The 22,100-nt window shown below is 42.1% G+C and overlaps 1 protein-coding gene across 6 annotated transcripts in view; it reads right to left on the minus strand.

The window, feature by feature from the left end:
• TRERF1 (transcriptional regulating factor 1) overlaps window positions 1-22,100 on the minus strand; it is a 99,643-nt gene that overhangs the window by 15,447 nt on the left and 62,096 nt on the right. For 3 of the 6 annotated variants that reach the window (XM_041413632.1, XM_041413630.1, XM_041413631.1), the window contains 5 exons: window positions 14,097-14,194; window positions 3,149-4,789; window positions 2,495-2,544; window positions 1,558-1,708; window positions 377-625 (listed from right to left, as the gene is read on the minus strand). In XM_041413632.1, the coding sequence (XP_041269566.1) occupies window positions 377-625; window positions 1,558-1,708; window positions 2,495-2,544; window positions 3,149-4,522 (1,824 nt within the window). In that variant the 5' untranslated portion in view covers window positions 4,523-4,789; window positions 14,097-14,194. The remainder of the gene's footprint in view (window positions 1-376; window positions 626-1,557; window positions 1,709-2,494; window positions 2,545-3,148; window positions 4,790-14,096; window positions 14,195-22,100) is intronic. The other 3 variants (XM_041413633.1, XM_041413636.1, XM_041413635.1) reach the window with 3 other exon arrangements.

A 22,100-nucleotide genomic window follows, 5' to 3' on the forward strand; every position in this document is an offset into this window, starting at 1 on the left:
TCTGACTTCAGAAAACAGGAAGAAATAAAACTGCCGATTTTAAGCAATAACATAACAATGAAGCGGCCTGAAAAGGAAAAAACAAAACCAGTAAAAAGATAGTAAATCCCTTTGTTCTAGTGGGATGAAAGAATATCACATTCCAATTTCAAATTATTTGTTTTCAACTATCTTGATTCCTCAAGCAAAGGAAAATTAATATTTTCAGATGATTGAAGAAGAAATGTTCTGTTGCTACAGGACTTTTTTATTTATTGGGAATCATAAAGATTCCAGAAAGTATTCTAAAATACAGATGTTTTAGAAAGTAGCAACACTACAAGCAAAGGGATTTAACAAGCACAGGACAGTTAGTGGCAAGAAACACAGCACTCACAGAGGATGAGCAGGGGTTGGCCACTTTTGGACTGCACGGTGGAGAGTAAGTCATCTTCACGAGAACGGGCATCTCGTCATCTGACACAGAGTTGGCAGGCTTGTCTGTGACTGTGGCAGTGCTGGCAGAGGGCTGTGTGCTGGGCTCAGGTGACAGAAGCTTTACAGGGACAGACACTGGCATGACGATGGGCGCGAGGCCATCCACCTCTTTAGACAGCGGCTGCTGTGGTGGTTTCTCTCCTTCATCCTGCACAGACAATTAAAGGCTTTCAGCCCAGTGAGGGAGCGCTGCTTCTGGACCGATGCACCACACAACGTGTGCACCATGGCTGAAAAGAAGTGGCCAGGGTTACAAAACACACAACAGTGTTCCTTCTGGGGGCTTCCTTTGCCTCAAATGAAGTCAGCGGCTTACTTGTGACTCCTACGTAGGATTCAGTCTTGGTGACAAAGAATCACCTGAAGCATCTTTGCAATGTGACTTGCAGGAGGGGAGACAAACATGTCTCTTTTTATCGCTACAAACACAGAATTCTCCATCACCCAGCTAAGAACAAAAGCACAAACTCTGGAACTCTGGTAGCTTTTTGCCCTCCTATGGTATTGCCTGTTAGGACAGAATTTCTAAAATACCAGGATAAAGACTAACTGTCAGGGCAAGTTATTTTTATGCAGAACAACTCAAACACATTTTTGGTTTGGTATTTGTTGATACCTATTACAACTAAAACACTTTGGAAGAAAGCTGTCAAAGATTCAACAATTCTGCTCCTCCAGTTAAAGCCTGGGAAGGCTTCCAATAAATATTCCTTAGTCATCCAAGTAGTTCAAATGAAAATAAGGAAGACTTGATGTTCCTGGTATTTCTAATATAATAAACAAACATGAGGAGGAAAAAAATTAGACATTCCTGACATGACTTGGTAGGGTGTTCTGTAACGTGCAGAGAAACAGAGAAGGACAAACACTGATCTGTCCTCCACCACTGCCTCTGTCTTCAAAACAAGACTTCTGGCCTACAAACTAACAGAATTATGTGCATTTCTACTTCCATGGGGTATGACATAACAAAACAGTGCTGAGAAGAACAAGTTTTGACAGCAAAGCAAAGCATGGCAAAGCAAGCAAGCATCAACACAAAAGGACTGTGCCAAATACTGAAGTCAACTGGACTGCTACCTGTTTGAAGTTAGGAGATGCTCTTACTCCTCCGTGTGACCTCATGTGACCATTTAGAGCAGGCAAACTCTTAAATTCCTTCAAGCATATTGAACACATTAGCTTGTTCTTCGCATCAGCTCTCTCAGGAAGTGTTTCTCTGTTCTGGCCACTATTTTTATTTTCATTTTTTAAAAGCATGGAACAGAAGAAAAAACATTAGTCTGGCATGTTCCCTTTGTTGCAGAGGGAGCTTTTTTAATCAAGGAAGTTAATAAAATTTTACAGCTAGATGGTAATGAAGTCACAAGTAAGTATGTGGTGACTGCTGTGGAATACATGGCCAATCACCTAGATCAGCTGCTCCCAAGATGGGGAAAAGGGAAGTTTTGAGCAGGACACGCTCATCAATACAAAAAATCTGAGACCCATGAGTTCTACCATGGCAGACCTGCATTTCCCAACTTGTGACAGCAATTAACAAGTACTTGGACACAATGCCTCTAATTTATGGTAGGCAACCACTCCGACGGACATCTTGGCCCTTCAGAGGTGCGACCTTAAGAAACAAACAGAAGATCTCTGCTGCCAAAGGCACAAATCCAGACCATACAGCATCCCTTTTCTTATAAATGCAACACTGGAGCTCCCTTGCTTTTGGTTCTTCTTTGGTTTCCTTTTTTTTTTTTTTTTTTTTTTTTCCTTTTTTCTTTTTTTTTTTTTTTTTTTTTTTTTTTTTTATATCTAAAGAAAGTATTTATTTGAGTCTATTGCTATGGGGGGGGGTGCTGGAAATCATACAAACTTAAAATCAGAAAGCATAAAGCTAAAGGTGTTTCTGGAAGAGAAACAATTATTACACATACAGACTGTATGCTTTTCCCTCTAAATACAGATCTCATCAAATTGCCATTTCTCATCTTTTATTAGAAAGACAAAAAGAATCCTTTAAAAATACCTTTGTTCTGGGGACAGTGGCTGCAGTCTGCCATCTGACAGTTGTATCTGCTATCAAAACAGGAGAATGGAAAAGAGGGAAAAAAAGTTGATAAAATAATTCTTCAGGAAATATTGCGTAAATGAAGGTACTCACAGCATTAAGTCTGCATTTTACATACTATTTTACTACTATTAAAAAGCCTCTGAGTTGAGAGCCAGACATCAAATCTGCCCCTGTGAGCACTGCTAGTTCAAGTTTGCTTCACTCACCTGCTGTTTGAAGCCTCTGCTTTGACCCAGAAGCACTGCTTTTGGAAACAGAGTTGACTAACTGCTCCTGAACAACAGCCTGCAGCATTGAAAAATAAGCAGGCAGGCTTTGTTGTAACTGGGTCCTTCCTTCCCAGAAACCGAAGCAGAACTTCCCAAAACCTTTCACAAGGAAAGCTGCAGCCTCGCAGCAACAGTTCTGTGCTGCAGCTAGCCTGGCCCAGAGCCAACCCTGAGCTGCAGACCAGAGTCTGGTCATGAAGTTTCCCAATAGTTCCCCATCCCAGAGATGCCCACAGCTCACATCCTAACCTTCTGTCTCTGCCGAAACTGCTTAGTTTCCACATTTTGCTACTCTTCTGCAAACAAATTTGGCTGGGCATGGATCTAAAATACCACCTACCTGAGGCCACGTGGTGCTGGGAGAGTCTTGCTGAGAGCTTTTGTTGTTCAGATGAACTCCAGAGGGTGGCAAAAGAGTTCGATGAGGGACAGCATTACCTACGGAATTAATCTCCTGCCGTGCAGGATCCTCAGCGGTATCTGGCGGAGTGAGGCCAATGTGGGAGTTCAGGGATGGCACTCTGCTCTCACTCAGGTACTGCTTCTGCTGATCTTGCTGCTGCTGCTGCAGTAAACTCTGGGGGTACAAGTGCCTGTACTGTTCGTGGGGATCCTGGAAGCAATACTGAGGCACTGCTCCCAACTGGATAAGCTGCACAGGATGACTGGGATCCTGAGAGTACTGGTGTGGCTCATGCATAGTCTTTGGATCAGGTTCCCTGTGATACGGAGGGAGCGGCAATTGCATCTGCTGCTGCTGCTGCTGTAACTGCTGCATGACAGGCTGTGTTTGGTAATACTGAGCGATCTGCACTGGACACTGCCGCTGCTGCCGAGCCGGAGGCTGCTGCTGGATCTCCTGGAGCGAGAGCCGCTGGTGTCCCTGCTGGGGCTGAGCGTAGTACTGAGGCTGCTGCAAGTGCTGCATCTGTTGCGGTAGGAGCTGCTGGGACTGCATTTGCGGAACGTGCGCCTGGCCCTGCTGGAACGCAGAATGCATCTGCATCTGTGATAAGTGCTGCTGGTAGTCGTAGTACAACTGTTGGTGCTGCATGACTTGCATTTGTTGCTTTTGCTGTGTGCTTGCAAAATTCTGGTGCGTTTGCTGTGGCACTGGTTGGTATCTCTGTACGGTGGAAGCTACGGGTTGTTGCTCAACCGCCGGCTTCTGGGACAGCAGCTGCCTGAGCGCACTGTCACCAGAATTATCCACCATCGAAGGCTCGGTGTGCAGAACCTGAGCCATGTTGTTGACTTGAATTCTCAGATTTTGGTTAGCAAATACTTGTGTAAAGGAGTCCAATTTGTGCAGGACCCCACTGGTAATTTTTTGCGATCGGTTTTCACTTGGTTGCGGGTAAGAATATTGGTATCCGTCATGGGACTCCCCCTGCCCGAGGGGGCTCCACATTGCGCTTTGATTATTCAAACTGTTCCTCGCTGGGACATGGTTTCCTGAGCCAGAATGTGTCCAACTGCTTTGTCTAGATGTATCCATCGACCCAAGACTTTTTGAACCTACAGGCAACGCTATACTGTCCCTTGAATCTTGGGGAAATGGAGGGGAGAGAGGGGACGCCTGGGGAGCATCCATAACAGATGTCCCATAGCTATGATTTAGAGATGGAAGGGAGTTCATTTGGTGTTGTTCGTAGTACAAGTTCTCATTGTTGTTGGCAGTATGATTAGTTTTGTACAACTGCTGGTCCCCCATTTTTGGTCACTTCTGTTCCAAACTTACAGGCACACAAACTATTGAAATCTCTATGAACCCTGAGATAGCTGAGTGAGGGGAAGGGAGGGGAGGGGAGAAGAAGCTAGAATTACTTATAATTCAGCATGTCCATGTGTATCACAAGGACTAAAATTTCCTCCAGTCCGTCAGTAATTCCAATCTCAGACTCGATGTTGTTTCACATCTTCAATGAATGGACCACAGCACAAATCCTACACAGATCAGTAAGTTTAGTGTGCCAAGCACCTGCAGAGTAAGAAAAAGACAAGGTAAGTGCTGGCTCTTTCCATAAAGTGTAATTGTTATTGCCTCAAAGGAAACTGTAAAATCTTCTCGTTTGAAATACATAATCAGATGCAAAATTGTAGCAGCTGGGCTATTGCAGAGCAGTTAGATTACTTCATCTCATCCTATTATTCTGCCTCTTCCTTTAGTGCTCCGATAAAATCATTCTGCCAAACCAATAAAAGCTTATTCTTCAAAACTGTCTTTTCCCATAAAGAATATAAACATTCAAGCAGTTTTAGTCAGCCATATACTGTGCTCTCATGACTAGTTTTAGTCAGTTGATTATCAAGGCAAGTCATAGACTCACAAAATCACAGAATGGTTGGGGTTGGAAGGGACCTCTGCAAACCCCTTCTAAAGCAGGTACACCTGTGCATATCTCCAGAGGAGACTCCACAGCCTCTCTGTGTAGCCTGTTCCAGTGCTCTGACCCCCTCAAAGTAAGGATGGATCATATTTGCATCATATTTAGATGGAACTTCTGTGTTTCAGTTTGTGCCCATTGCCTCTTGTTCTGTTGCTGGGCACCAGTGAAAAGAGCCTGGTTCCATCCACTTGACACCTTCCCTTAAGATATTTCTATGCATTGATAAAATCCCATTTTCTCCAGGCTAAACAGCCTCTCCTCATAAGAGATGCTCCAGTCCCCTTATCCCCTCTACAACCCTCCACTAAACTCTTTTTAGTTGTCTTTGCCTTTATTGAACTAGAGAGCCCAGAATTGGACACAGCACTTCAGATGAGGCCCCATTAGGGCAAAATAGAGGCAGGATCACCTGTCCTGACCTGCTGACAATGGTCCTCCTCATGCTCCCCTGGATACCTTTGGCCTTTTTGACCTTAAGGGCACGGCTGGCTCATGGACAGCTTGTTGTCCACCAGGACTCCCAGGTCATTCTCCACAGAGCTGCTTTCCAGCAGCTGAGCCCCCTGTGTTGGTTTAGGGGGTTATTCTTCCACAGGTGCTGCCCCTGCACCTGCCTTCATAGAATTTCATTAAGATCTCTCCACCCAACTCTCCAGCCTGTCCAGCTCTTGCTGAATATCTACCCAGGCTGCTGACAAAACAGACATTCCTCTCAGCTCTGTATCAGGAACAAACTTGCTTAGAGTATATTCCGTCCCTTCATCCAGATCACTGAGAAATAAGTTGAACAAGGCTGGACCCAGTACTGGCCCCTAGGGAACACCACTAGCAGTACGCCTGCAATCAGACTCTGCACCACTGTGCAGAACTCTGGGGTCATCCCTTCAAGCAGTTCTTAATCCACCTCACTCATCTAACCCACACTTCCTGAGCTTACCTCTGAGGATGTTGCGGGAGAGAGTGTCAAAAGCCTTGCCGAAGTCAAGGTCTCCCCTCATCTACCCATACAGCCTCACATTCTATCACAGAAGGCTATCAGAGAGGTCAAGATATTCCTTCTCCTTGGACAATTCTTGTTGACTACTCCTGATAACCTTATTTTTCTCCACACCCTTAGAGCTGACATCCAGAATGAGCTGTTTCATTGCCTTTCCAGGGATGCAGGTGAGGCTGATTGACCTAGAGTATTTCTACTAAGATCAAACCAGTCAGTTGAGATCTTTTCTGACTAGTCACCTTACATCAGGAATGCTGAACTCCAACTTCTGTTCTACCTTCTCACCCCTCCTTCTTTGTGTTGCATGATTTTAACAGACAAATTTATACTGAATGCAGCCTTTTATAATTTTTAGTATATAAACTGTAACTCAACATTTTACAGATGTCTGTACTGTTTCTGAAGAATAAAAAATACATAAGCACATGATAGGATTGTTTTACTACTCCACAATATGAAGCAATCACTGTGTCTACAGTCACACATATGCACAGAGCTACAAAATGTTTAAGCATTCATAAATACATTTTAAAATAAAAGCAGATCTTGAACAAGGACACAGAAATATTAAACCAATACCTTAACTCTGCTTCCTTCACATCTGATTTTCTGAATGCAGTGCTCTCCACCAAAGACTCCTGCACACTCATGTCCTTACCTTTCTAACCTTAGAAGAATCCTCCATCTACGTGGATAAATGTGAAATCAACGATGGAGAAAATTTTAACCACTGCTGGATGCATATTGAGGAGAGTGTGTGCTAGCAATAGCAAATAAGGGTAATACATAGCTGCAGGCAGAAAAAAACCTTTTCCATTCTAGCATAGTGTATAACAGAGAACCATGGCTCCCAATGAAGAGGGTTTGCAGTGTGTATAGTTTTTGTGTAAACCACCTGCAACCATCAGAATGTAACATCTTCACGTGACAAATAATAGCTGAGAATAATTGCAAGTTTATTTCCCCTTTCCAGAAATATACATTGCTTCACAGTTTCTCTGAACAAACTCCCTTCCAGATTTTTATAGATGAACAATTAAAGAAGATAGGAGTCAACAATGAATAGTCAGGCTGCCAACAGGGTTTTTCATCCATGACCCAACTTCAAAGACTTCCTATTAAAAATTATGAAGGGAAACTAAACAAACCCTCCACAAAACATTAAAAGGGCGTAAAAATAAACACTGTATGGTGTTTCACACTGAAAGGCCATCAACGTTCAGAGGAAGAGAGGGAACGTGCATCTCCTTTTATGCCTGCCAAGTTAAGGAAGCTCAGTCAAGATGCTCAGAACACATCTTCCCATAAAAACAGTACTACTGGATCTATAGATACACCTTTTGCATAGGAGCTATGTCACATTTCACCTATTAGCAGAGCTGTAATTTACACCAAGCTCCTTGAATTCGGCCCTTCTTTTTAAAGTCTGAAATGACAAGTACTAGTCAAAGGACAAGAAACAATACAAACCAGTGAGGGAGAACAAATTTCTCCAGGAAACAATTAAAAGACCACAAGAATTCCAGGAGTAAGGACAGTAAGAGACTTAAGGTAGCAAACAGCCTGATTTCATTACAAATATGTATCAAGGGGCCAACCAGGCCCCTGACCCCTTCGCTTCCCACAGGCAGGAGCACCACAGTGGCAGATGCTGTGGACTGTACTAGTAGCCACAGCTAGTGCTGTAGTCACCACAAAAAGTGCTGTCCCTTGGGCATGTGCCAAATTCCACTTACTGCACCCTTTCACCTAGGAGTTACCTGTCACAGGTTGCAGGACACTGGAAAGCAGTCAAGAGGTTTTATATCTGTGGCATCAGCACAGACACTTTTCTTCCCCTCTCTCAGAATGAAAAAAAATATATTGAAACTGGTTCATTAACATTTCCTCTCCAGCAGCTCTAGCACCCTCAACTCAGCTCTGGTTTGAGAGCTGGGACACGCTGCTGGTCAGGCAGATTACAGACTTATCATCAGAGTCATACAGAAACATCTGTAAAAAGCTTTAAAAAAATATAACGGGATATTACATTAAAATACCAATCAAGTCACAAAAGGACTGGAAAGTTTAGTCACTATGAGAATCACATTTGAAAAAAATTGCATTGTTTTCAAACACTCATCTCCCCTCCCCCAAAATAAAAATAAAAGAAAGATGAAAACATTCTTTTCAAAGGCATCACTCATCTGGAGAAAAAAATGAAAATGTTTAAAAAGCATTGTTATTCTACCTTCAGGTAACAGAAAAAAACCCAGATATGCACATTGATAAAAGCATAATCAGTAATCAACCAGTCCCTTAGATACCAATTTTTTTTTAGTACTTGAACTAAAGGCTTAAACTCAAGGGCTTGATGCTGTATACACAGCATTTGCTATCAGCTTTAACAAAATCCTAACAGTATACATTTCTTGTCAGATTAAAACCAGAGTTTATCATGACATCATTAAGGCTCAGGGGCAGCAAAGTTAGTCTCTGGCCAACTGAGAAACCATTAGCAGTATACTGAATGATTTCCATTTAAGAGAAAGGAAATAAAGGGTGCTTTTTCTCCTTTGTGTTTAGCACTGGTGCCTGAACACCAAACACTGCCATTTACCACAACAGCTCTGACTACTGAATGGTTAAACTGAACAACTAAACTGGTAGGAGTTAAAAGCAACAACGGTTTTGCAGTTCTGTGTTTCTTCTCTTCCTAACAGTCATTTATGCTACTTAACCTATTACATTTCTGACACTACAGATACATCCCAATTATGCAATCGTTACAAAGAAACATGAAAACAAATGCCAACAGACAGAAACATTTCTGTAGGCTGCCTAGAAAAAGAAATACCCTACTTAAGTTTATGGATGAAATCTGGACTCATGCTAATGGTAGCTCAATTGATTTCAACAGAGACAAGGGTTTGCTCCAATTCTTTTCTCGTCATTTCGACAAAGGTTCCCTGCAACTTCTACAGCTCCATCCTCCCGACTGAAAGCCAGGGGCCCACCAAACTGGCTGGAATGCCTTTACACACTCCAGCTGTCTCCCTTTTCAAACACAACTGGAAGGCAATACAAATAGGCTCTCCTGGAAGTATGCCATAACTTAATTCTGGTAAACTTGGAGTGGGAAGGAAATACCCGTCTTCAATGAAGGTGATCCAATTTTTCTCCCTTGTAAAGTCTATCACCACAGAGCCAGAAGCAGCTGCGGGGTTCCCAGCACAGGAAGGACATGGACCTGTTGGAGTGGCTCCAGAGGAAGCGACCAAGATGATTAGAGGGATGGAGCACTTCTCCTGTGAAGAAATGCTGAGAGAATTGGAATTGTTCAGCCTGGAGAAGAGAAGGACTTGTGGTGAAGGCCTTGATCTAATTGGGGCTTTCCAGTACCTTAAAGGAGCCTATGCGCGTGATGGTGAGGGACTTTTTATGAGAGCAGGTAATGACAGGACAAGGGGGAATGCCTTCAAAGTGAAAGAGAGTAGTTTTAGATTATATATCAGGAAGAAATTCTTCACTGTGAGGGTGATGAGGCACTGGAACAGATTGTCCAGAGAAGCTGTGGATGTCTCACCCCTGGAAGTGTGTAAGGTCAGGATGGATGGCATTCTGAGCAGCCTGGTCTAGTGGAACTGCTAACAGCAGGGAGGTTGAAATTAGATGGCCTTTAAGATCCCTTCCAATCCAGACCATTCTATAAACTTAGAGAAGACAACAGACAGTGCAATACTAAGAAGATGGTAGTTATATAAAATGAACACTTCTGGCTCCATCACACACCACAGAAGCCAAAACCCACAGAATTTTTCAACTTGAGTAAAATTACAGATCAAATGACAGGCGCACAATTGAACTGCCTGAATTCACATGAATTTCAGAACGAGACATCCACTACAAATAAGTCGATGCATAAAAGTAGGGCTGGGTGTGTGCTGTAAAACCAGGGCTGAATGTCAGCCAGAGCCAGTTTCAGAACTGAGTTAATGGAGAGGGATGACAAAAGACTGTATGAGAGCAAATGCTGAAGGAAGCAGACTCTCTAAAAGGCTGTAAAGTTATTACAGCTCTAATCTAACCCATCTCAGTAGGCTGCATGGCTGTGTATCAAAAGGGAATTGGATCCTACAGTTTGTCCAACTTATTTCAAGTTTTTCAGCTGTCCCTTTAAGCTAAAAATCTACATGCTTTTATAGATTAATTACTAGCTAGCCTGAAAAGAAGAAGACTGGATAAGACAGCAAAAAAGCCCACACTCCTCCATGTTCAACCAGCTTTTGCAGGACAGAGTATCCGTAGCTACTCACAAGCGACAGCATCAGCAGATATTCATTTGCTGGGCACCATCCCTCCTCATGTCCCTCCCTCCCCCTGGGATGGTAAAACGTCTGTTAAAGCAGAGTTAACCACCACCCTTAGCAGCCCAAACTGTAACACTTAAGGCCTGCTTAGCAATGTGTCATTGCTGTGCGTTCTTGTGTTTTAACCGTGCTATACCACCCCTCAGTCACACAGGCTGACAGGGCTCTCTTGAGTGACTCTTTCTGCCACTGGAATATAAGCTTCACTCTTAACTTCAGGTAATATGAAAGACAAAATCAAGTTCTCCTCTCCCTTCTTTCATTTAATTTTTTTCCCCTACTGAGCTTCCACAGAAACAAACCAGTGTTTCTCTCATTCATTTTTTAGCCTTTTTATGGGAATGTTTTTATTGACCTGTTTTGTTACTCAGAACTGTCAGATCTCCTGCCAAGCTATTCCTAAACCAAGACAGCCATCATTCACATCATCTTGCTCTCTGATTTCCTTTAGGATAGACACAGGAATAAACAGCAGTTCCTTCCCTGACAGCCTGCATTCTGCTCACACCAGTGGTACCAGCAGCCGAGCCACGGGCCGACCATAACCCAGCCTTAAGGCTGGGCACAGACAGGCACAGTTTTCAGCTGGCCGCTACACCACTGTGACCCCACCCAGAGGAGCAGCTTTGAAAAGTAAGGGAGTGCTGCTCAAGAACAGACCCACCTGCACTGCACACACACAGCTTTCAGGTGTGAAGCTGGCACTGTCCCTAGGTCTTTCAGACCAGAGTAATGCTGGAAGGCTGAGAAGCACAGAATTAGGAGAGTAAGAATGGCATATTTCAGAGACCCCTGTGCTCTTGTGCCCTGTTCTGATACCAGGTTTGCCCTCATAACTTTTTTATGCAACCAGAGTTCAAGCCCCTGCTCCTTTTTTTTATTTTTTTTTCTCTTCCCTTGGCAAAGAATATAAGCCTGTGAAAAAATCAGCACAGTACTCAAAGAGAATGAATAATTTCCAGTGCCAGGCAAGGTGGTTGGGTGAGCCAGCAGAGAGGAAAAGGGAAAGAGGGGTGAGATGATAACTCAAAGACCTACTTTTTTTTTTTTTAAGTATCTATAGATATCCTGAAGACATCTGATATAGCAATAAAGAGAGGCAGAGACTGAAAATAAGGGTCAGAAGGTATCAGGCTCATGGCTGTTTTGGTTAGAATAAATATTGAAGTAGCAATATGGATTTCAAGGACCAAAAATTTTCTACAGCTACCTCAAGGACAAATGTTTTTAGGGATGAAAACCTTTTCATCAAAATCCTGGATACAATTGCTCCTATGGTTTCTGCTGCAATTCAGTTTTGGCTGGTTTTGAATGAGATCACAAACCCACGCCTGTATCTGCACTCAAACCCAGAGGTTGACGTTCTTAGGCAAAACCAACAACAAAGAACCGCTTCAGTATATGAGAAAGTATGCAAATAGAGAAATTACAAAAGGGAAGAGGATTGAAAGGAAGCAAAATATTTAGGACTGACTTTTATAGCAAGCATAGTAAGAAAGCTATATACTCTTAAAATGGAAAAGGAAAAATGGATAAGCTGCTTTTTAATATTAATGCTGGTAGTTCTTCAACAGTTGCACAAATCCTTCAAAAATTATCATTCTCTTTGCAGCTAAGCTTCTGCAGTGCAGTTGGAAAGGCTGTTGAGTCTCATGTGGCTGCTCATTTAAGCTGTTCCCATTTCCACTCTTAAGAGAGACTAGAATGTCCTAATTCAGTTTAATAAAAAACACATTGGACTTGGGGGAGGGGAGAACAACGATGGCAATGGAAGAGAACAGAGTAATTTCTGTACTTCAATGAAGTTTAAAAAAAAGCAGCAAAGGAAAACCAAGAAAAAAGCCCCAAAAAACGAAACACCAAACCCAACAGGAAAAACAACAGTTGATCATCTCAGGAAAGTCTCTAGAAAAGGAGAAGAAAAGAGGAAGACAAACAGACACATCTTCCTCTTGTTTTGATCTATGTAAAAAATGCATTCTAAAGCATTAGTAATTTAATGAAAATATTTTTTTCCCCAAACTAGCAAAATTATTGTGGTTATTCAAAAAGAGAAGGCTGATTTCTAAATAAAGTCATTAAATTAATTTAGTGTAAGGAAGATACAATTTCATGAGTCCCAAAGAAACAAAGAAGGTTGCTTCAACAAATCTGTTTATCTTTGCTGTCACTGAATTGTTTCAAGGTACTGTGAAAGGTTTGGAGAACTGCAACACAAGCAGCTATCACATTACTTCATAAAAATGGCAAATATAAAATGATGTGATCTCCTCACAATACTGATTAGAAATAAAAACAAAATACAAGCCTTGACTTAAGGTCAGAAGGGCACTTGAATTGCATACTCCATGACTGAAAATATACCAAAGACAGAACTAACTAAAGGTGCTACTGTGACAAACACAGTATTTTATTTTTTTTAATATTTTCTGATACTTTACTGCATATTAGATCAAGTGAAACTTGATTTGAAGTCTCTTCAGCCAACCTGGGTTTACTGACTGCTAGGTTGAGACAAATTCCCTTCTGCCAAGTCCTACATCAAGGGCAATACTCTCAAACACTTCCTGGAAAATAAACATGTCCTATCATCAAAATTGTCTTTGGGTTCATATTTTAGTTTACTTCTATTACTGAACTGAGCCATTTGTTATTCCCCAGCAAGATCCTGGTTTTGCAAACATGAAATGAACTTAGGACAGAGAGGTCAGTCCTCATTCATTTACTGTATGTGGCTACATTACAACCTCTGGTCACTGCTGTTGATTTGGGGGAGAGGGGGAAATTTTCAAACACTAATCCATCAGCTATTGCTGTGACCACAGCCATGATAAGCCTCCAAGTTTAGTTTAAGGTGAGCACCCTTGTAATGCACTTAAGCAGTTTCTTCCTGACCTCTGTAGTGTTTACCCTCTGCAGAGTGCAATGCGATTGCCTTTTTCGGTAGCTGGAAATGCTTCGAAACAGTCAAAGAACATATGCAAGGATTTGCAAAAACAGGCCAAGGAGGAAACATCCTGAGAGAGCTAAACAATCAAAAAAATCAAGCACAAGTAGTAATATATGGAAAATAGCATATGGCTAAGCTTTCAGTGGGGAGGGAACAGCTCTTTTGAGCCCAGTGTCTCCCCCAGAGGAGAGAGTTTTGAGAAATGCAGCTGCAGGACCCTCTGAGAAGTCCATCCCTCTAAAATAGGCCATGTTGGTGCCTAGCAATGGAGCCAAGTCAAATCCAATGGCTAAGAAAACCTGACCGCCATGGTTGCTGCTTCTTTTTTTCTTAAGTTAATGTCCTTTTGCTTGTATGAGACAATATAGCCAAAGTAGTCCTTTAAGATATGTGTGTATATCTCCTGTGTCATACATATTGTGGAACACCAAACAATATTCTACCAGATACACAGCCAACACACAACTAACCAGATTTGAGAAGTCCATCAATAAACTCACAGAGATTCAGAAGCCCAAATTTTGAAAAACCATCAAAAAGCACGGAACATTATTAAACAAGACAGCCTTTGAAAAACTGGACATAGGATGCTCTGACATTACCTGATTTTTGAGGATTTGTGAGATTCTCGTATCTTCCTGTGCTGTCTTTGCCATAACATTTCATGCTGCTTTCATTCTGCGATCTCAAAGTGACGTATCTAAACAAAACAAAATAATGGAAATTAGATTTTCCCCACATGTGACTATCTCCCAGCACCAGCTTGCCCCAAAGCATGAGCAGATTTGTGACAATGAGTTTGCTATTGCAACACAACAAAAAACTAACTTCTATTCAATACAGTATCTCCAGGTTACTCTATCTTTTAAGTCACTGTGGCAGAGAGCAACTATCAGCACTCCAACTCCTTTGAAGAACAACCAAGAACCCCTTTCCCTTATTGATTGTGAGAGACTGCTTCATTGTCAAATCTCTGGGATAGATACACCCACAGACTTCAAATTACAGACTGAAATACAAGTAAGTAAATCTTTTATTCTTACTCAGCTTGGCATCTACCGAAAAATGAGCAATGGGTTATGTTGATGCAATAAGTAAAACAACATCTTGCCTGCATTGCAGGAACTGTAAAGATTCCACAGCACCTCATGCGGCTTTGACAGAGAACCCAGAGGCAGGGTGAATGCTCTCCCTGACAGGAGATTTGCTGGCCCAGAGCTTGCAACCTACATGACAAGTATCACACAAACAAGCGCAGGTACAGCAGCCAGGAAGGGAGGGATTAATGAAAGTCAAAGATGTGGGAGATATAATCAGGCTGTCACCCAGTGCAGAAGAGGTATCTAGACAAGGCATCTTAAATTACCTAAATGAAAACAACACATATGTTTTTGTCAATGCTGCTGCCTGGATGGCTTTGAGGGAAGGCCTCAGCACCTGAGGGTGTTAAGAATGTTGGCTGAAATCACTGCGAGGCCACTCTACGTGATCTTGGAGAAGTCAAAGGGATTGGGGGATATCCCAAAAGACTGGAAGGCGGCTGATGCCACCCTATCCACGAGAAGAGCTTAAAGAGGAACCTGAGAAATTATAGGCCTGTCAGCCATCTTCAGTCCCTGGAGAAAGTTCCAGAACAAATCCTGCAGGGGGTTATCACAAATCAGATGAAGCAAGTGATTGGGAAAGGCCAGCATGGATTCACCAAGGACAAAGTGACACAAGTTTGGACCCCCAATGCTGAGCCCACTGCTGTTTAATAAATTCGTAAGTGGTCTGGAAGACAGAATCAAATGTACCCTGATAAAGCTTGCCAAGGATACCAAGCTAAACGGGGCAGCAGACACTTCAGCAGGAAGAGGCACTGCAGGAACAGTGGAACAGGCTGCAAGAGTGGGCTAACAAGAACCTTACAGAGTAAAACAAAACAGTGCAAGATCTTCCAGACTGGACCAGATCGTCCTTGAGGGGCCTTCCAACCTGGTATTCTGTGATTCTGTGAAACAGGCCTGCAAACTTGGGGTGCAATTCACAGCTCACTGAAATCAGTGAAAAACGCTTCATCTGCATTGAGTTCTGCTGGGCTTTGGGAAGTCATTAAAAGCTTAAGAAGAAAATGTAGAAATGATCATAGACAACCTCAGTGACAGCAACCAACATTTACTTCCTCTCACTGTCACACTACCTTCACTTGTTAAAATTATTCTTTTAAAATCTCTGATTATGGGTCCCAAGCACTGTGATGCTGCCACATACAGCAAGTAGCCACTCCACAACTGCAGCAGATCCTTGCAGGGAACAAGTGCCCTCCCTTAGTTATCCAGCAAGGTGGGGGAGAAGAACCCAAGCAACTCCCTGGTCCCGCCCAGCGCCAGTCTCTGCTTCCCCTTCCATCCTCCCCACAAAGCTCACAGAAAACAGCAGAGCACAATCCAGACATCAACCCACTGAAGCATGCATGAGAGACAGTGGAGCCCCTCACAAAGCCTGACATGCCTAAAACGTCTTTCTTCAACAGAACACCTCGGCTGATGGCCAATGCTGGTAGCATTGGGACATGGGACTTCCTTGGATCTAAGTGAGTTTTTATCATGTTGAGCCCCAGTAACTAAAACCTGTGTGCACCCATGTCTTGCAAGAAACGTGAGCCTAAATTCATAAATTCATCATCCACTTGTATCCTGTCTGCTCACAACTTTTCTAAGCAAGTCCATGAATCTTTGTTGGAATAAGGTTTTAATAAACTCACATCTACTTAATGCTTTATCTGACTTGGTTTTCTGCTATTTAAACACCTCCAGGTTTATAAAAGGCATATTGAATCTTATAGTTGACTAAAAGTTGAGCACCATTTGTTTGTAAGAAAAAATATCCAGACACATGGAGAAAACCTGAGATTAACATCAGTGGAGCCAAGACGGAAAATGTAGGGGTTTTTTGCCTCAGTTTAACACAGCTATTTAGAACCTGACAATACGTTTATATTTAATTTAAAAAATAACTGCTATATCATGAGCCATGACCAAAGTCAAAATATATAGTTTTGCTTTCTTTGTCATTTACCCATCTGCTCTGAACAAATGTTGCTACTATTAAGCCTAAAAATGCCAAAATATTGTGCAGACAAACCATTCCTGGTAGTTTCCTACAGAGGCTGGGCTGATGGACACTAGGAAAAACAACTGAAATACCCAGAAAAGCCCTTTCCTGTTTTTCATATTTGTTCTGACTGCTTTTCCCACTATATCACTTTCATCATTAGAGCTACAATACCACCCCTATGCAGGGTTACAGAAATTATCAGACATGTGCAAAAGTCTCATACATAATAATACAGTTAAAAAGTAAAACTTTGGACATTTTACAGCCAGAGGTAGAGAACTGATGGCAGATAAATACTGAAAACAGTCCCGACATAATTAATGCAGGAACAAACAGTGCAGATATACATCAAATTTCCAAATGAGATTTTAACTCTTTCCATTGAATTTTAACCACCATCTCATTTTTTAGATCAGAAAGCAATCTGACTTTATACTCCTTTGCCATGTTCTTCAGTTTTGCTTCCATCCCAGCCCTTAGATTTTGCATACAAACTAAGCACGATAAGGAGAAGCTGAGAAGTGAAGGCTACAGCAACATTTACAAATTAAGAGCTAAGTCAGAGATCAGCTATCCCATACACACAATATAAATTTTCAGTCTTCTCTCTTCATTAGGATTGATGATGCTGCTGGAAAATAAGGAGCACATAATACCTTTTATGGGAATGTAAAGCACAGATGAATTAGCAGAAAGAGAATGCAGTGAATCAATTTCTCATCTCAAGATAGTAATGGAGGCAATTTCTTGAACTTTACTATGCTTGTAACATATTGATCAGCAAAGCTTCACACTGCAAGTTAAAGCAGGTATTTTCCCAGGAATAAAATGGAGGATGGCAGTAGAACTCAAGGCATCATACCTTGAGTATTGACAGGGATTTTTTCGTCATGTTACACTAAAGAAAAATCAAAAGTTCCCATGTGCTTGCATGTTATTGCAACACACGAGAATAAGATTTATAGATGAAAGCTGAACTAGTCCTGCAGGAGCCTTCACAAAGCATATTTAGTGACAGGACAGGGGGGAATGGTTTCTATCTGAAAGCGAGTAGGTTTAGATTCGATATGGGGAAGAAATCCTTTTGTGTGAGGGTGGTGAGGCACCGGAACAGGTTGCCCAGATAATCTGTGGCTTCCCCACCCCTGGAAGCGTTCAAGGCCAGGCTGGATGTAGCTCTGAGTAACCTTGTTTAGTGGAGGTGTCCTGCTAAAAAGCAAATATGGACTCCCTCTATCCGTGCTAGACAACAGAGCACAGAGAATCCTGGGCAGTCTGTGAGCACTGCACACAAACTGTGTGCTGAGGAATTCCCCCAGCTCCCCCCACTTGGAGCTTAAAGGACTCATGTCTGGGCATAGAGCAGGCAATAGGGAACGCAGTATCATAAAGTTACCCCAAGACACCATTGTAGGCAGGTTGGAACTGGATGATCTTCAAAGTCCCTTCCAACCCAAACCATTCTAGGATTCTGTGACTGTATGATTCATTTAAATGGCATTAACTTCTGTATCATTAAGAACTTAACCAAGGTGTTACAATTGGGAACCCAGACTTCCTGCAGATGACCAGAGCATCCAAAACATTATTCTGAGAATATACCAAAGGGAAAAAAAAATATCATAGTATCGAAGAGCATCTTCTTATCTAAATTGTTTGGTTATGATCAAACAGTGTTTAATTAGTTTTGGAGCACGAAAGGGAAAAGTTAGCTATTGTGAGATAAGAAACATAAGAACAACAACAGAGTATGTGTATTAAACAAGCAATATCAACAAAGACTGTAATATCAACTGGCTAAATCAGCAACAAAATAGTTACCAGTACCAGAATTATCATCATCAATCATATACCATTACTTCAGTTAATGTAACTATATCACAGCAGTCTGTCTCCTCCTGTGCTGGAAGTCCTCCCTTAATTATCAGCCTCATGAATTTGTCCCCTTTCCCAGGTCCATGTGCATCTTCTTGCTTGCACCTTCCTAGGAAAACTCTAGGAATTCAAATTCTCTTCTAAGGACAAGATTCTCCATGCATGCATAATTATTTTTATGTGCTCATTTCTGCATCTTTGAAATGCTTCAGGAATATTGCATGACATTTATTTTCAGAGAAAATGGGTTAGACAAACAAAGCATCTTACAGATAAGACACTATTCCACAGATAGACTACAAATTCCAAAATATATAGGTTTTTCACATGTAGTGTTCAAGGCTTCAGGTAACACATAGAGTACAATGTGAGATCATGCTTAGAGTGTCTTTGACTTGAGCTCCTGGTCAGCTACATCCCCAGCACACAAAGCAAATGGGTGCTCACATGAAAGGAGACAGCTACACGACAGGCATAACCCAGGAGGCGCCTGCCCCGGCAGCCGCACCGAGCGCCTGCTCTCAGGCACTGGCCAGAATGTAATCCAGCTCCCTCCGGCAGGGCTGAGCTGGCATATCCAGGAGGAAATTCCTCTGTACCTCCTACCACATAACCACCTCTTGTCCTCTCCTTACTGAAGCAACGCGGCTGGCAGTACAGGAGCCCCAGGGCTACTGCAGAACCCATCATCTTCCCCTTCACAGCTCTCCTGTGCCCATCTCCTGCTCACCTCCTTGGAAGGACAGCAGATGCTCACTCCCCATCTCTTTTTTTTTTGTGACATTCATCATTTTTGCAGGTCTCCCTCCAGAGCAAGGACTTCTGGTGGCTTTTTGTCACCCCATACTTTGGATTTCTCTTCTCTTTTACAACACTTTGTGGACTGGGGGAGGTGAAATGGGAGGCAGGGAGGACCAGAGCCACATATGGTATTGAAGACAGAGGAGCACCACACATTCACACAGCAGCACTGTTGTATTTGTAGAGACCCTCGTGGCAGGGAGGAATGATTAATCTGACTCCCTGTTCTCAGAAGGCTAATTTATTATTTTATGATACTATATTATATTAAAGAATACTATACTAAACTATACTAAAGAATACAGAAAGGATACTTACAGAATGCTAAAAAGATAATAATGAAAACTCGCGACTCTTTCCAGAGTCTCGACACAGCTTGGCACACTGACTGGCCAAAGAGCCAAAACAACTCACAGCAGAGACCAATGAAACAATCACCAAACATATTCTACATAAGCAAAACAGAGGAGAAGCAAATGAGGTAAGAATTGTTTTCCTTTTTCTCTGAAACTTCTCAGCTCTCCAAGAGAAAGCTCCTGGGTGAAGGGATTTTTCAGAAAATGTGAATGACGCACAGCACTTTCATGCTTTCCATTTTGTTTTCTGTCATTTCACTAACAAGTACTGACACTTGTTTTGCATATCATTTCACTGCCATTTTTACAGGACAACCACGAAGTCTCTTCCAGAGCAGTTAACACCTGGAGAAGCATTCATCAGGCATGAACCGTACTGTGACTGCCCTCCTCCTTCTTCTCCTCCATGCATGGCTTTCGTTTATCTACAAGCAATTTCCTCCAGCATTTTATCATCCAATCATTCAGTACAAGGAGTTCTGCAACACATTTCAGCCAGCCCTTCTTTTCGTTATTCTTAATACTTGAAGCCCACACTCTTGCAAAATTTCAGTTTCTTACTTAAAACTATGAGGTGACTAAAACTGTTCAAACAAAATCATTGTCAAAAATGACATCAATAAACAACTCTGTTTCTTTGAAAAAACCTCGAAGTATCATTTCTCTAGGCAAAATTACTGCAAACCAGCCACTCTCCTCAAAGAAATTCCCCAATTGCTAAAAGCAAAAAAAAAATTCTAAGTGGGCACTCCCCATAATGAGCTTTAGCCCTAATTGTTCCAGTTTGGCAGAGTTGGGAACACGTCACAGCAAGATCTTGTCAACAGCCTGATAACCTGACGTTTGGACCTCTCACTAACATGCCAACCCTGCCCTAAGAAGATGGAGCAGGAGCTCCACAGCTCAGGAAACAGCACTATGAGACCAAAAAAAAACCCCCAACCTCAAACAAATAAGCTGACAAACCTGAAAGTCTAACAGCTACTTCTTGGCTCCAGATCTTCCCTGCAGAAGGTGGGTGGGGAAAAAAAAAACCCAACCCATCCCACCCCTCTGCAGACTGACTCCTATGCACTGCCAAGAATATTCTGAAAGACACAAAATGTATAATAACTTTTCAACTGAATATTAATTTCTGAATTGAAGGGAAACATCTTAAGGGTGAGTGGGTGTAAGGAATGATTCCTCCTCGGCACTGCCATGCTATTTATTAAAGGCTGCAAATACCCACAAGAATTCAGCTTTGGCCTTTGCACTGTACACTAACAAGCTTAGTTTACTGACATTCACAAAGCACATGAAGCTCTGCTTCAAATGATCCCTTTGAAAGAGACAATTACCAGACAACTGGAGATTGGATGACCATCAGAGCTAATTAAATACTTAAATCCTGTTTGTATTTTTATCCATATCTTTCTCACAATTCTTGCTGAGAAGGGGAATGGGTTGGCTTGGGAAGGCGAGGGAACAAAAATATGCCTTTCCCACACCCCCATTCCCCTCCAGTTACAGATCTGTTTGGAACAAAACTTGAGACATTAAATCAATGCAGTCAGTGGTGGAATTCATCTTACTGTGACAGAAATATTCCATTTTCCCTAGCTTATATTTTAAATTGCTTTCTGATATACCAGGTTATTTTTTTTCAGCCTTTTTCGTTCCTTACATAATTAAATGCCACACCATTCAGCTTTTACAATTACTTTTACCATTTTCAGAAGAACATTTCTCAACTTTTTCTGAAGAATTTATTCCCCCCATGTATTAGCTCCACCGACTATTTTCTTCTTCATTACATTAAAAGCTCTTAGCCATCCCTGTAGTAACCTTCTCCTTAACACAGACTTTCCTGTAGGGTGGGTACTATCTGCCAATCCTCAGTTTCTTTTCAAAGTATTCCACATAACCAGAAGTAGCATGGAAGGGGGGAAAGGGCCGTGCTTTGTAATACCTCAGTGCCCTCAGCTTGCCAGCAAGGAAGAAGGGCTAGGCACAATTTATGGATACTTTTTTGTAACAAATTGACGTTTTGCATTTAATACTTGCAAAACTAATAACAATGCTCCCAGGAAGGTCTCCCAGCCAAGCCATGACAATTTCATTTCACCCATTCACCCTCCAAGTCTAGACAAGCAGCTTCTGAAGCTTTGAATACTGGCTTCCATGATTCCTCTTCAAACACGACCTCAGTTTTGGAGCAGGTGTGTTCCCAGCCCTGTAACTTCACCTTCCAAGTGCTGCCCACACTACATGCAGGTCCAGCTGCACAACACCCTCTACAGCTTGCCAACTCTTACCAAAGCAGGCAGAAAACCTTAAAGAGGTGCTTTACTGATACAGAAGTGACAAACACGTATCGTTCTTCAAGAAGCAAGATCATCCTGCTTAATACTTCTTTGAGAGAAATATAAACAAACCCCCACAGATCAGAGTAATGCCTCCCCCTCCCTGGGATGGCTAAAGATAATTATTTGG

The sequence above is a fragment of the Onychostruthus taczanowskii genome, unplaced genomic scaffold (genome assembly GCF_017590055.1).
Source record: "Onychostruthus taczanowskii isolate IOZ18803 unplaced genomic scaffold, ASM1759005v1 scaffold42, whole genome shotgun sequence".
NCBI classification, from domain to species: Eukaryota; Metazoa; Chordata; class Aves; order Passeriformes; family Passeridae; genus Onychostruthus; species Onychostruthus taczanowskii.